Raw genomic sequence first — 13,277 nt, forward strand, 5'->3', positions numbered from 1 at the left:
GGGAGGAACGACTCATGTATTGAATATGAAATTTTGTAAAGTATGACTGTGGGCATGCTAATGCTGGCTGGTTCATCCTGATGTTTCGTGAGTACTCGTCCTCACGTAGAGGGGGGTATGTCATGTGTGGGAACGGCAGGAGGTCCTAGTCCTTAGGGGTACTTTGGATAGAGCTAACCTCGGGTGGTAGCTGATGTGATTATTCCAGTTACTACATCACCCGGGTGCAAGAACGCTTGTAGCTACACAGATTCATACAGTCCGGACGGTCCGTCTAGTGATAAATTTCTTATGATTATATATGTTGAACTATATGCTTGTGTGTTGTTTGGAATGTTTATTTTATCTGTTGATGTATGAATTAAATTACATAAGCTTGCCCTTCGTTTTTCCTTGTGTTGTCTCTCGTCTTTGTACGTCCGTCCTGTCATTGCGATGATCATCCGTGTGGATGTGAGCAAAATGCGAGGCATTGCTGGAAGACGTTATCGCTGAGGAGAATTTGGTAGACGTGGAGGTCAAGGTCGAGCCATAGAGCGTCCGGCTGTTTAGTTGATAGTTAGTTAGTTTTATTTTTGGACTTTCGGTTATTGGTTTTGTAAAACCGTTCGTCCAGAACTCTCGCTTTATCTGTGTTAATATAGTTACTTTTGTACTTAGCGCACGTTCGTTCTTATGAGCGCTGTTTTTATTGTAAAGACTGCACTGTTTTGATTATGAAATGTAATTAATTCTAATTACGATTATTACTGTATTTTGGGATGTTACAGATATAGAGTTTTTTTTAGAGTTGACGATTTAAAAAAAATAATAAAAATTAACATAATGGTGATAGAAATAAATAATAATACAGTGAACTTGAAATGATATCAACTCTACACACAATATATCATTTATCATTTTTAGTAATTATAGATCATTTTATTCTTAAGATTAATCATCATATAAATAAATGTATTATTTGTTTTAAATAATTTCGTCATAGTTTTATTTTTTTTAAATATTTTAAAAAATTAAATTGCACTTAATTTCAATTCCTAATATGTGGAACTATTAAGTACGATGGAAACAAATCTAAAATATAAAAAATTAAAAAAAAATAATACCTTTGCTAATATACTAAGAGTTAAAGATATTTAAGTGGTGTATGGAATATCTTTTAAAACTAGATAATAAATTTAATTTTAACATATGATTTTTATGATAAAAATATCCTTTTTAAAGAAAAAGTTAGTTCTTACAGTAGACCTTGGTACATCTCTTTATATCAAACTAAATATTAATAGAGTCTAACTAAACTGTGATATAGGGTGAAGTGATACAAATAGTTAAGACAATTTAATATTTGATATTTATATATCTTGTGAATCTAATTATAAATATTTTGCTTATATAACTAAAAGCTAAGGATAAGGATGTGTCTCTGTCATGATAAATCTTTATAGTATCACGAGGTTTAATGTGAAATGGATTGATCTTACTCAAATTCTATGAGACGATTTGTTTAATCTCCGTCTTAAGAATTCAAAAAGATATATATAATATACTCATTCTTGATTGGAAAATTGAGAAAGTCATTTCCAATTATACTATTACTATTCTTGATCATCTAAAAAACCATTTTCAATAATTTTGTACTTTTCTTTTGATTAATTATTTCAAGAATATTATTTTAATAGTCTATTTTGAGCTCAAACTATATTTTTTTAACTACTAAAAATGTGATTGACTAGTTATGTTGGATAGTTATATTTACTTTAGCAAATCTCTGTAATTTATTTTGAAATCAATGAAATAGGTCAAATTTCAAAGAATATGAAAGTTGATAAATTTTATTTCGAAATAAGTTTTTATTATACAGAAATTGCTTTTATAGATAAAATTTCAATTGTTTCTTTTAATTAATAATGATGATGGTACTAAGAATAATTTATAGGTGTAAAAAACAAAATTTATCCAAAAATATGTTTAAATTTTTATGTAATTTTTTTTATGGTATAAATTTGAAAATGCTTCATAACACAGTTCTTACATATCACGACATTTTTTGCAAATTTAACTGGTATAGTATTATATAATCGGTCTGATCTTCGTTTTCAATATTGTTGTGGAGGGAAAGTTTTGAATATGTTCATTCTGCACATCTTATTTTAATTCAATTATCCATTCCAAAACCTTGAATAATTAATTTTACACAAACAAATAATTAAATTAATTATACTTTTGAGCATGTATGACATATATAATACAAATGCATTGTAGTTTGAAAATTGTTTTATTACATGAAAAAACACAAGACTAATGGTCTGTTCGCTTGAGATGAATTCACTATTTACGAGTAAAGGAAAGCGCAAATTTATAACAGAAGTGAATTGTTGAAAGTAAAGTAGGTCTATTTTGATAGAATTAGGTCAGACAAAATCATGATTTGTGTAGCACGATTTTCAACATCATCAGAACATGCAGTCATTCTAGTACACAAAATCAACCCAGACCAAGGGAATAATTGTGTCTAGGGTTTTCAGAAAAAATTCCTATTCTGAAATCATGTCCATTTCTTAAATTCTACACCACCATTCGAATATACAATGATACCAATACTCAAATTCAACCCAGACCACGGGAATAAATGTGTTTGTTTGCACACATACTCGGAGGAAGCCCTAAAAGCAATTGTTTTCATCTGCGTAAGATAAGACTCACAGTTTGAATAACAGTACATACTTAATTGTAGAAGGTAGTGTAAATTATGAGCAAAAAAGTTTAAATTCTGTCTCTCAGTCGTTCCCTGATAGATGATTATTCAGAAAAGCTTTAGCCAGATTACTGAAACTCCCACTAATATCTTCGGCGGCTGCATACCTTTTAATGATGTCAATAACTTCGGGCTTTAAAATCTCCTCCTTGTTAAAATCGTTACAGATATAATAAAGTGCCCCAAGTGCATAATTTACCTAAAACAACAGATAGATGCACTGTTAATGTACCAAATTGTAATTGATTCTTTTATGAAAGAAAAATAACTTTAGAATGTACAGGCAAATGTAAGGAACATTACTCTGCAAATGCAACAAAAAAAGAAAATCATAATGAGTTGTTAGTATTGTGAGTTGGGTAATTAAAAGAGTACCTACGATAACATATTGCTCTAATAGGTGAAAAAGTGCAGGTCTCAAATAATTAAATTTCATATAAAAAATCACAATTTTTTTCACACGTAAAAAAATATATTTAGTGATGGACTAAAAAACAAAATCATGCCTGTAAAGTTGAACTTATGGGAGGAAATGCTAACAGAAATATTTAAAATATGGATGTTAATGTTTTAGCAATTCCTTGACCTACAAGCTACATGATCTGCATCTTAGGAAACAAAAAGCAAGCACTTATTTATTGTAATTTGAGATAATATCTTTAGAATCTTTCTAATTAAAGGAAATAGATACATAATCTTTTATTTTATTTTAATTTTCTAGATTTCCTAATTTTTCTATTTTCCCTTTTAGGAGAATTAGATTATTACAAATAGAGAGTATGAGAATGTATTTTTTATGATTGAGAATAATAAATCAATCTTATTTTCCACATGGTATCAGAGCTTGTCTGATCCGCTTCCGCTATCTTTGTTGTCTGCCGGCGGCCGGCCGCCATGGCTACCGACGGCCCCTTAAAAGTCTCTTCTTTAACATATGTTTTTAATGGGATCCAATTGCCCTAGTCAAGTTCTACCTTAGAATTCTAGCTTTTTCTCCAGCATTACCAACACATCTGTCCTTATGATAACAACTACACAAAACTGTGCTTCCAGAATCTGGCCTAGCTATAAGCTATACTTCCAGAGTTCAATCTGACCTAACTATAAGCTATACTTCTAGAGAGTTCAATCTGACCTAGCTATAAGCTATACTTCCAGAGTTCAATCTGACCTAGCTATAAGCTATACTTCCAGAGAGTTGAATCTGACCTAACTATAAGCTATACTTCCAGAATTAGTCTCAGAATGAGATTTCCTTTCAGACCAGTAGTTGCACCTGTATTTTAAGTAATGCCCAAAGTTGGCATCTTCACTGACTTCCAATCAGAATCCACGTTCACTGTATTTCGTTGTGCACCGCCGCTCTCCACCGCCGGCCACCGTCGCAGTTTCGACCGGTGACTAGCGAATTTGGATCGTCTCTTCGAGCGACAACCAACCGCGCCGGGAGACCTCTCTCGACAGGGAGACCTCTTTCGACGCCATCGCGTCAGTTCTTTCCTCTCCATTACGAAGGGTTCTCTATCTCTCCATTCGTTTCTGTTTCTCGAGCAACAGTGCTTCGTTCCGTTGCTACCACAGTCGGCGCCGGCGCAATCAGTCGCCATCGTGACAGTCAGTTGTTGTAACCTCTACAGTTTGTCGCTGTCGGCTGTTTGTCGTGAGGGGAAATATTTTTCAGTCCTTGCAAAGAACTTCCTTCTTGGGCTAGAGTTTAGCCCGTACTTCTTGTGATATAGTGTTAAGTATCACCATTTAGGAGTAGTCCAGCAGAGAACTTTGAACCTCCAACCTGTCTTTGGCCTTGTTAGAATTATTGGTTATTGTGTATGAGTTATGTGTGTATGAGTTGTGCTCAAGTGTGTTCCAACTAAGAGTGAGTTGGAAAGGAGTGTGGTTAGTTACTTTGTTTTCTATAAATGTAAGTGTAAAGGTGTTTAAGACCTCAAGTAATACATATTCCTGTATTCCATTTTAACATGGTATCAGAGCAGGTTCTCTCATCTCTTCTGGTGGTCTTTGCTGTCTGTTAGCGGCCGGCCGCCATGGCCGCCGGCAGCCCTTAAAAATTTCATAAGATCCATTTTCTCTTCTTCTTAAATCTCAACACCCAAAATCAAAGAGACCTAAAGTCTCCTGGGAACCCTAGAAAGACACTCCCTTTGTAACAGTCAGTCGTCGCGAACCGCAACCCAATCGACCGACCCTCTCCGCCGTCGCCAACCTCTGTCCACCGCCGGCCACCGTCACAGTTTCGACGGGTGACCAGCAGATCTGGACCGTCTCTTCAAGCGATGGCCAACCACGTCAGTTTCGGAAGCTACTTCTCCCTCACGCGCCACTACGAGCATCAGATCTCTCCGATCTACGCCTGCCACCGTCACGGTTTCGACTGATGACCAGCGAATCTGGACCGTCTCCTCGAGCGACGGCCAACCTCGTCAGAGTCAAGACCAGACTCCTCTTCACGCGCTTCTATGTGCCGCTTGTCTTCAACTAGTCTCGGGTGCGTGTTTGTCACGCGCCGCCTTCTTGTCAGCCACTGTCACAATTCTGACCGGTGTCCAGTGGATCTGGACTGTCTCTTCAAGCGCGACCTAACCCTGGTGGTCGCCGTCACGCGCCTCCTCTCTCCGGTAGATCTCGGACGCGTGTTCACCACGCGCCGCCTTCTCGACGTCGGCATCAAACCGCGCCGCTGCCGGTCGTCTCGCCATACCTCCCTCCTCTGTTCAGACCCTCTAGAGCAGCCATTGTTGCCATCTTCGTGTGTCTTCGTCTCCGCCGTTGATGGACCAGCACCTAGTCCTACCTTTTTCCGCTTTTGTCATCCTCCAGCTCTGCCGTAGGGGGTTTTGCCTCTGTGTTGTTGTTCTTGCCTTTTTCTCACTATATTTGCCGCTTTGTCAATTTCTTAAGATTGCAAAGCTTTTTGATCTTCGGACCAACAACTGTGATATTTCCAATCTCAGTCAACAATTTCACCGTTTCTGCCTTGCCGTTCACACTGAGGGGGAGTATCGTTCCAAGACAACACTGCAAAGGAAATGTTAGTCCACCATGGGTGTAGTCCCTGCAGTTTTGTAACTTTCAGCTACTACTGTTGATCCCATCACCCATCCTGCAAACCAAGTATGGCAGTTTAGCATGGGTGTAGTCCCTGCAGTTTTGTAGCTTTTACTACTGTTGATCCCATCACCCATCCATCATTGATGGGGATTCAGTGTAGTCCCTGCAGTTTTATAGCTTTCAGCCACTGCAGATCCCGTCACTCATCCATCATTGATGGGAATTCAGTCCTTGCAATTTGTCATTGTCCACCGTTGCTCTCCTTCATCCACTTTTGAAGTTGAAGTTTCACAAGTTGTTGTTAGTTCATTGACATGTGATAACCCATCTCTGTTTGCCTCACACTCTTGAAGACAAATCATCCAGTTCAAAACCTAGTTCAATTATTCCAAGCTTGGTTCATACAATTTGTATGCTCCAGCCTAAGGGGGAGTGTTAGAATTATTGGTTATTGTGTATGAGTTATGTGTGTATGAGTTGTGTTCAAGTGTGTTCCAACTAAGAGTGAGTTGGAAAGGAGTGTGGTTAGTTACTTTGTTTTCTATAAATGTAAGTGTAGAGGTGTTTAAGACCTCAAGTAATACATATTCCTGTATTCCATTTTAACAAGCCTTTTGATGTCATCATAAGTCCCAATCTTTGGTGTTTTTGGTTTCTGCCAATGCCTTGTTGTAACAGCTCACTGAGAGTTGTTCTAATGTCTTGTTGTAATAGCTCACTCTGAGTTGTTGTATGAGATCGCCCGCTGATTTGGCTCATTCGATGTTAGGGGTTTCAGATTTGTCCCCAAGTACGGATTGGTTCTCACCAGTTCTTCCACCTTCACGTTCTGTCATTGACGTGTATATGTCATTCAGTCGTGAGGGAAAGAAAAGTTTTAGCTGCTGTAGGGTGGTTAAGTCCCTACAGGTTTGTTGTTGTTAGCCGCTGCAGGACAGTTCAATTCCTGCAGGTTTGTTGTTGTTCAGGCAGTTAAGTCTCTGAAGGTTTGTTACTGTTCAAGACAGTAAAGTCCTTGAAGGCTCATTGTTGTTAGGGCAGTTAAGTCCCTAAAGGTTAGGACAGTTAAGTCCTTGAAGGTTCGTTGTTGTTAAGGCAGTTAAGTCCCTAAAGGTTCGTTGTTGTTATGGCAATTAAGTCCCTAAAGGTTCATTATTGTTTAAGGTGGTTAAGTCCCTACAGGGTTGTGGCTGTTAGCCTTTGAAGGCCTCCCATATGTTACTCATGGAAATCATGTTCTTGAAGTTTTGTTGTTGTGCACCACTATTGATGGCAATCCAGTCCCTGTAGTTTGTTGTTGTTCGCCACTAGAAGCCCTTCATTTGTTCTTGTAGTTTGTTGTTGTTTGTTGCTGCAAGTCATCATCCATTTTTTTATGGAAATCTCTCTCGTCCATTGCTGTCCAAGTTGAAGTTTCATGGTGTTAGTTCGCTTTTGTCCATTGCTGTCCAATTTGGTTTATTGACGTTCTCTACAATTGAGTTTGACTATTCCAAGCTTGGTTCATACAATCTTGTATGATCTAGCTCGAGGGGGAGTGTTGAAATTTGAGATAATATCTTTAAAATCTTCGTAATTAGAGAAAATAGATACATAATCTTTTATTTTATTTTATTTTCCTACATTTCCTAGTTTTCCTATTTCCCTTTTTAGGAGAATTAGATTATTACAAATAGAGAGTATGAGAATGTATTTTTTATGATTGAGAATAATAAATCAGTCTTATTTTCCACATTATTCTTACAGTGTTCCTAACTGGGCTTGATAAACATTGAATTATAGGGGGTATCCCACCAAACTCAGTTACAATTGCGGAATTGGCAGGATCTACACAAAAATTGTAATTTTTGTCAATAAGATAAACAATTAGACAAGCAGAAATAATGATATCACTAAAGATATAGTCACTAGAATTACCAACACACGAATTGCAGATCCCTCCTATACCAAATTCTACAAGCTTTTCATTGGGTTCCGTTAAGCAGTCAATGAAAAGTTCCAAAACATTAAGCTGCAATGTTATGCAAGTGCATTTAGTTAACGTTGTACAGTTTTTTCTGGAAAACAAACTGATAGGTCCTACCTGACGCAAGAAGTTGTAGTTGTAAGGATCATAGGCAAAGTTGGCCAAATTTGCCAAAATCTTCTCTCTTGTTTCATCTGCAGATGTGTTCTGAAACTGAGTCACCAATTCCTGAAACAAACATTATATCCATCTGGGTCCAAGAAAACCATCACAAGACATACAATTTATTGGTACATTATTATTGATTGCAGGTTAAGTGTTTATAGTTGAAAATGAGAGGAGGAAGAAAAACCTGAAGGAATTCCACTCTGGAAGTTCCATATCTCCCTGTCCGTTCTTGTTGCCTCCGGTCATTGGTGAACATGTATGCTGGTCTCTACCTTCTAGTGTCACCATTAAAAGTATAAAAGTGAGGAGAACATCAGAAAAGAAAATTTCATTTATAGGGAAATTTTGATAAGAAGAACAGGATATCCCCAATGTCATAAAACTCAACTTAGTATTCAACTGGGTCAAGGCGTGTATTATGCAGTGTAGTGGATTACTAGCAATGTATTGTGTTTTGGGGTGAACTCAATGAGGCTAGAACAGATTTTCCAGCGTTTAAAATTTATATGCATAATTGTGTATGATTATCAATTACCAATTCTACATCTCAGTTGAATCACTAATTTCTTAAAAACAGTAAAATGCAAGGAAAGGAGTTTTTGTGCATACATAAATTAGATGCTCTTGTTTTGCATTCATAGTCATATCCATATAACTTAAGACAGGGGACTCATGTGATGCATTTAGTTGTTAGAAGCGAGCCGCGTATACAGAAGGTTCCAAGAAAAAGGCAGAGTATTAGAAGATAGAATTTGGGCTTGCAAAATACCAGAGGGAGCTTTCAATTCCGACAATAACCCTAAATCTTAACACTTTGCAAAACAGTATAATCTACTGAGCTCCATAGAAAATAAATTAAACGAGAAAGAGGAATGGTATTTATTGAATGAACATAGAAATCATAGAAACATATTATTGAATGAGAGGGCTTACCTCTCCTCTTACATTAGCATTACATTTATAGGGAAAGAAAGTAACTACCCATTTCCTTTCCAACTCACACACACAGCTCATACTGACAGCACACACACAACTCACACTAATCATTCTAACAATAATTCTAACACTCCCCCTCAAGCTGGAGCATACAAATTGTATGTACCAAGCTTGGAACCAATGAATTCAATTCTAGGTCCTCTTAAGGACTTAGTTAACATATCTCCAAGTTGATCATTTGACCCAACAAACTCAGTACAAATTTCTTTGGACAACAATTTTTCCCTAACAAAATGGCAGTCAATTTCTATATGTTTGGTCCTCTCGTGAAACACTGGTTTGATGCAATGTGGAGAGCAGCTTGATTATCGCAATACATCTTCATGGTTTGAATGTTACAGAAGTTGAGCTCTTGAAGAAATTGCTTCACCCATATAAGTTCACTTGTTAGTGATGCCATAGCCCTATATTCAGCTTCAGCTGTTGATCGGGCTACTACATTTTGTTTCTTACTCTTCCATGAAATGATATTTCCCCCAAGGAGAACACAATATCCAGTAGTAGACCGTCTATCAATAGGCGAGCCTGCCCAATCTGCATCACAGTATCTAGAGACTTGAATGTTTCCTTTATCTTCATATAACAACCCTTGTCCAGGAGCCTTTTTTAGGTATCTTAGAATACGAATGATAGCATTCCAATGGCCAAGACATGGAGCTTGCATGAATTGACTGACCACTCCAACTGCAAAAGATAGATCAAGTCTTGTAATAGTGAGATAAATCAGTTTTCCAACAAGTCTTCTGTATCTTTCTGGATCGAAGAACAATTCACCTTCGCTTGAAACTAATTTTTGATTTGGGTCCATAGGACTGTCTATTGGTCTACAATCAATCATTCCTGTCTCTTGTAATATATCAAGAGCATATTTCCTTTGAGAGACTACAATTCCATCTTTTGACCGAGCTACTTCAATGCCCAAGAAGTATTTGAGGCTTCTAAGATCTTTGGTTTGGAAATGTTTGCATAAGTGTTTCTTCAGTTGAGATATTCCAACAACATCATTTCCTGTGATGACTATATCATCAACATATACTATTAGATAAACACATTTCCCAAGAGATGTAGTACAATAAAAAACTGAATGATCTGCTTCACTTCGTTTCAAGCCAAATTGTTGAACAATAGAGTTGAATTTTCCAAACCAAGCACGTGGTGACTGCTTGAGACCATATAGAGAGCGATGTAATTTGCATACCATTCCACACTCCCCCTGAGCAACAAATCCTGGAGGTTGCTCCATATAAACTTCGTCCTCAAGATCACCATGAAGGAAGGCATTTTTTATATCTAGTTAATCAAGTGGCCAGTGACGAATAGCTGCCATGGCAAAGAATAGACGAATAGTAGTCATCTTGGCCACAGGAGAGAAAGTCTCACAATAATCAATGCCATAAACTTGAGTGTATCCTTCTGGGAAAAAGGGGATGAAAATGGGGTTTCTGGAAATCTGGTGCGATTCTGCAGAATTCTGCAGAACGCGCGCTCGTCCAAATGGCTCGACCAATTAGTGGTCGGCCAAAATATTAGAGCGTTCGGTATTATGTTCTACGAACCTCAGCGTTCGTCCTTGGCTAAAAGTCAATAATATATTAGTCGTTCGTCAAAACAATATTCAACATGATAATGTTCGGTTTCGTCTTATTTGATCTCAAGCGTTCGTCCAAACAGTGATTATTCGGTCTTATCATATTTGATCTGTATAGCGTTCGTCTAAACAAGGTTTATTCGGTCTCGAGTATTCCATCTGTTAGCGTTCGTCCAATTATTATTTGATCTATAACATTCGTACAAATAGTGTTTTACTTTATAGTATTGGGTTTCATAGTATTCGGTCTATTTGCGCTCGTCCAAACAGTATTCCATCTTTTAGCGTTCGGTCTTGGTTCTGTATTAGTAATTGTAAGCGTTCGGTTTTAATGAGGTATTCTCAGGTTTTGCTTGTAGCGTTCAGTCTTAATTTAGATTCTTAGGTTTGAAACTTATGCGTTCGGTCTTAGTTTAGTAGTGATTGTGACCGTTCGGTATTAATATGATATTCTTAGGTTCAAATCTTGAACGTTCGGTTTTGGGGTATTAGCAAGCGTTCGGTCTTCATTTGATATTCTAAGTTTGAATCTTTTACGTTCGGCCTTGGTTTATTGATTAGTATAAGCGTTCGTTAGTAACTTGGTATTGTCGGGTAGTAATCTTGAGCGTTCGGTCTTACTTCGATAATCTTAAGTTTGGAATCTTGAGCGTTCGGTCTTATTAGTGATTTCATAGCGTTCGTCCAATGGTGTTCGGTAAATGGTGTTCGACAAATAGCGTTCGGCAGATAGCGTTCGGCCTAATTATGGTTAATCCTGGTGTTCGGTTTTAGCGTTCGGCCAAATAATGTTGAATCCAATGTGATATTCGGTTTTGGGCGTTCGATTTGATAGTGTATGAACTGATGACATCCGTCTAAATAGTGTTAGGCCTGGTGTTGGAAAATGGCGTTCGTCCAGTAGCGTTCGTTCCACTGTGTTTAGTGGTCGTCCAAATAGTATTCTACAAATAATGTTGTCCAAGGTTATTTTCTCTTGAATTGAATCATGTGTACAAATGTTTGGAATATATGCTGTGATGAGATGTATGTGAAAATATGAGAATGTATGAAATATGATAAATTACTGTGATGATACAATTGTAAATGTAAATGATGTATGTGAGTATGAAGTGGACATCTCATGGAGAGATGACTATAAGTGGTTATGTGGTGTCGTGGTTGTTCGGTATAACTGTAGTGAACTTAGGATCGGTCTGTCTATCTCTACACTCAAAGCATTGTTCATGCTCACATAGAGAAGAACAGTGTCAATGGTGAGAGTAGAGGGAGGTCCTCGTCTATAGCCTTTAATGGCAGATATAGGCAGGTTGGGGATTTACCTTACATAGTGTTGGAGAGTGCCAGCAGAACTATGTAAGTGCAAAGACGATTGTTAGTTCGACAGTTATACAAATCCGGATGAGTCGTGTGTTGGGGATTTACCTTGCATAGTGTTGGAGAGTGCCAGCAGAACTATGCAAGCGTAAAGATATGGGAGTTGTGGTTCAATGAGCATACTTTAATTGTTCCTTTATATGTATCTATGTATGGTGACATGAATTAACTGTATTATATGTATAACATACTTTTTATATTTAGTTCACCCTTGCATTGTTTGTGTTGTGTGTCGTTTGGGTATGTTACTTAAGAGACATTTGCTTAAAAAATTGATGAAAATAATGTCCGATTTTTTTTTAGAAAAATCCAATGTTCTGAAACGAAAACTGGAAAGGGAAAACATTGCTTTCTCGGGACTAGAGAGAGAACCTTATGGTAGAAAAAAGAAGTTCCTAAAGAAATTATAGGATAATGGCATTTCATTTTTCAAACATATCCAAACAAACTAACAAGACGGGTGGGGACTTCATTATTTAATTTTAACTACAACTCCTAAAAATAGAAGCAAGCAAATGCTTTCTCTGCTTATTGATAAGTTGCTTTAATATGTTGAAATATCACAAGTTAGTTATAGTTTTCAGAAACTTTAACGTGCTGCCAATTAAAGTGAGAAGCATTCCTCATGCTGCCAATTCCTAACACACAGTGACTCAGAGCCCCAATTTGAATTGAAATTAAGCATGCTGGGCAGTTATACAAGGTCAGAATTATACAATCTCAGAATGTATCAAATCCAGTAAACATAAATCCCAATGGCGAAACACGAAGGACAAAAACGGGGGAATCAAGGGAGCTCAGGGCAAAATCAGGACAACCACAAAACAATGGCCAAACAAAATCAGGGAAATTAGCACCCCAAAACAATCCGTATAACCCCAAAAACGAAATCAGGGAAATCAGGGAAAAATCAAGGGATAAATAAACGAACCTGTTCGTAGTGACCCGCCTCCTTGCTCTGCGTTCAAACCGTCACGCGGGCCTCCTCTCTTGATCTCGCGTGGTGATGGTCGCTCGCGGCGTGTTAGCGTGTGGCGGTGGTGACTAGCGTCCGCGTCGCGTTTTGTTTTGCTTTTGGTCTTTTTTGCTGCTTGTACTTGTAAATTTGGTTCACTTTTTGAAATTATAGGTTTTGCTATCACTGGTCCCATAGGAAAGGAGTGCGCTGATCTGTGGCGAAGATTTATATGGACATTTACATGATTTTAGTTTTTTTGTAATGTTAAGAATTTATATAATATATTATCTTTAATATCTTTAATATTATTAAACTATAACTATAATATTATTATATTTTTATTATTTTATATATTATTTTAAATTTTTTATATATTTATGCATTAGATGAAATAATTATT

General features: G+C 37.2%; 1 protein-coding gene across 2 annotated transcripts; it reads right to left on the reverse strand.

Moving 5' to 3' along the window:
* Positions 1-2,411: 2,411 nt before the first annotated feature.
* Positions 2,412-13,074, reverse strand: LOC148192363 (uncharacterized). 2 transcript variants are annotated; one of them, XM_088098607.1, is made up of 7 exons: positions 12,851-13,074; positions 8,143-8,233; positions 7,908-8,018; positions 7,742-7,835; positions 7,569-7,651; positions 2,863-2,954; positions 2,412-2,683 (listed from the first exon to the last, which is right to left on the reverse strand). In XM_088098607.1, exons 2-7 carry the CDS (start codon positions 8,212-8,214, stop codon positions 2,680-2,682), a joined length of 456 nt encoding a protein of 151 aa, XP_087954733.1. In that variant the 5' UTR covers positions 8,215-8,233; positions 12,851-13,074; the 3' UTR covers positions 2,412-2,679. The 2 variants fall into 2 exon arrangements, with proteins under 2 accessions (XP_087954733.1, XP_087954732.1); XM_088098606.1 differs by having other exon boundaries at positions 2,412-2,954; positions 12,851-13,071.
* Between the last annotated feature and the right edge of the window lie 203 nt (positions 13,075-13,277).

This window comes from Vigna umbellata, chromosome 9, assembly GCF_029865625.1.
Source record: "Vigna umbellata cultivar VRB3 chromosome 9, Vumbellata_1.0, whole genome shotgun sequence".
In the NCBI taxonomy this organism is placed as follows: Eukaryota; Viridiplantae; Streptophyta; class Magnoliopsida; order Fabales; family Fabaceae; genus Vigna; species Vigna umbellata.

Coding starts and splice junctions, on each gene's coding strand:
- LOC148192363 (XM_088098606.1), bottom strand. CDS start 8,214: ATGTTCACCAATGACCGGAGGCAACAAGAACGGACAGGGAGATATGGA. Junction 8,019..8,142: donor CCAGAGTGGAATTCCTTCAG/GTTTTTCTTCCT, acceptor TGTTTGTTTCAG/GAATTGGTGACTCAGTTTCA. Junction 7,652..7,741: donor GATCTGCAATTCGTGTGTTG/GTAATTCTAGTG, acceptor ATTTTTGTGTAG/ATCCTGCCAATTCCGCAATT.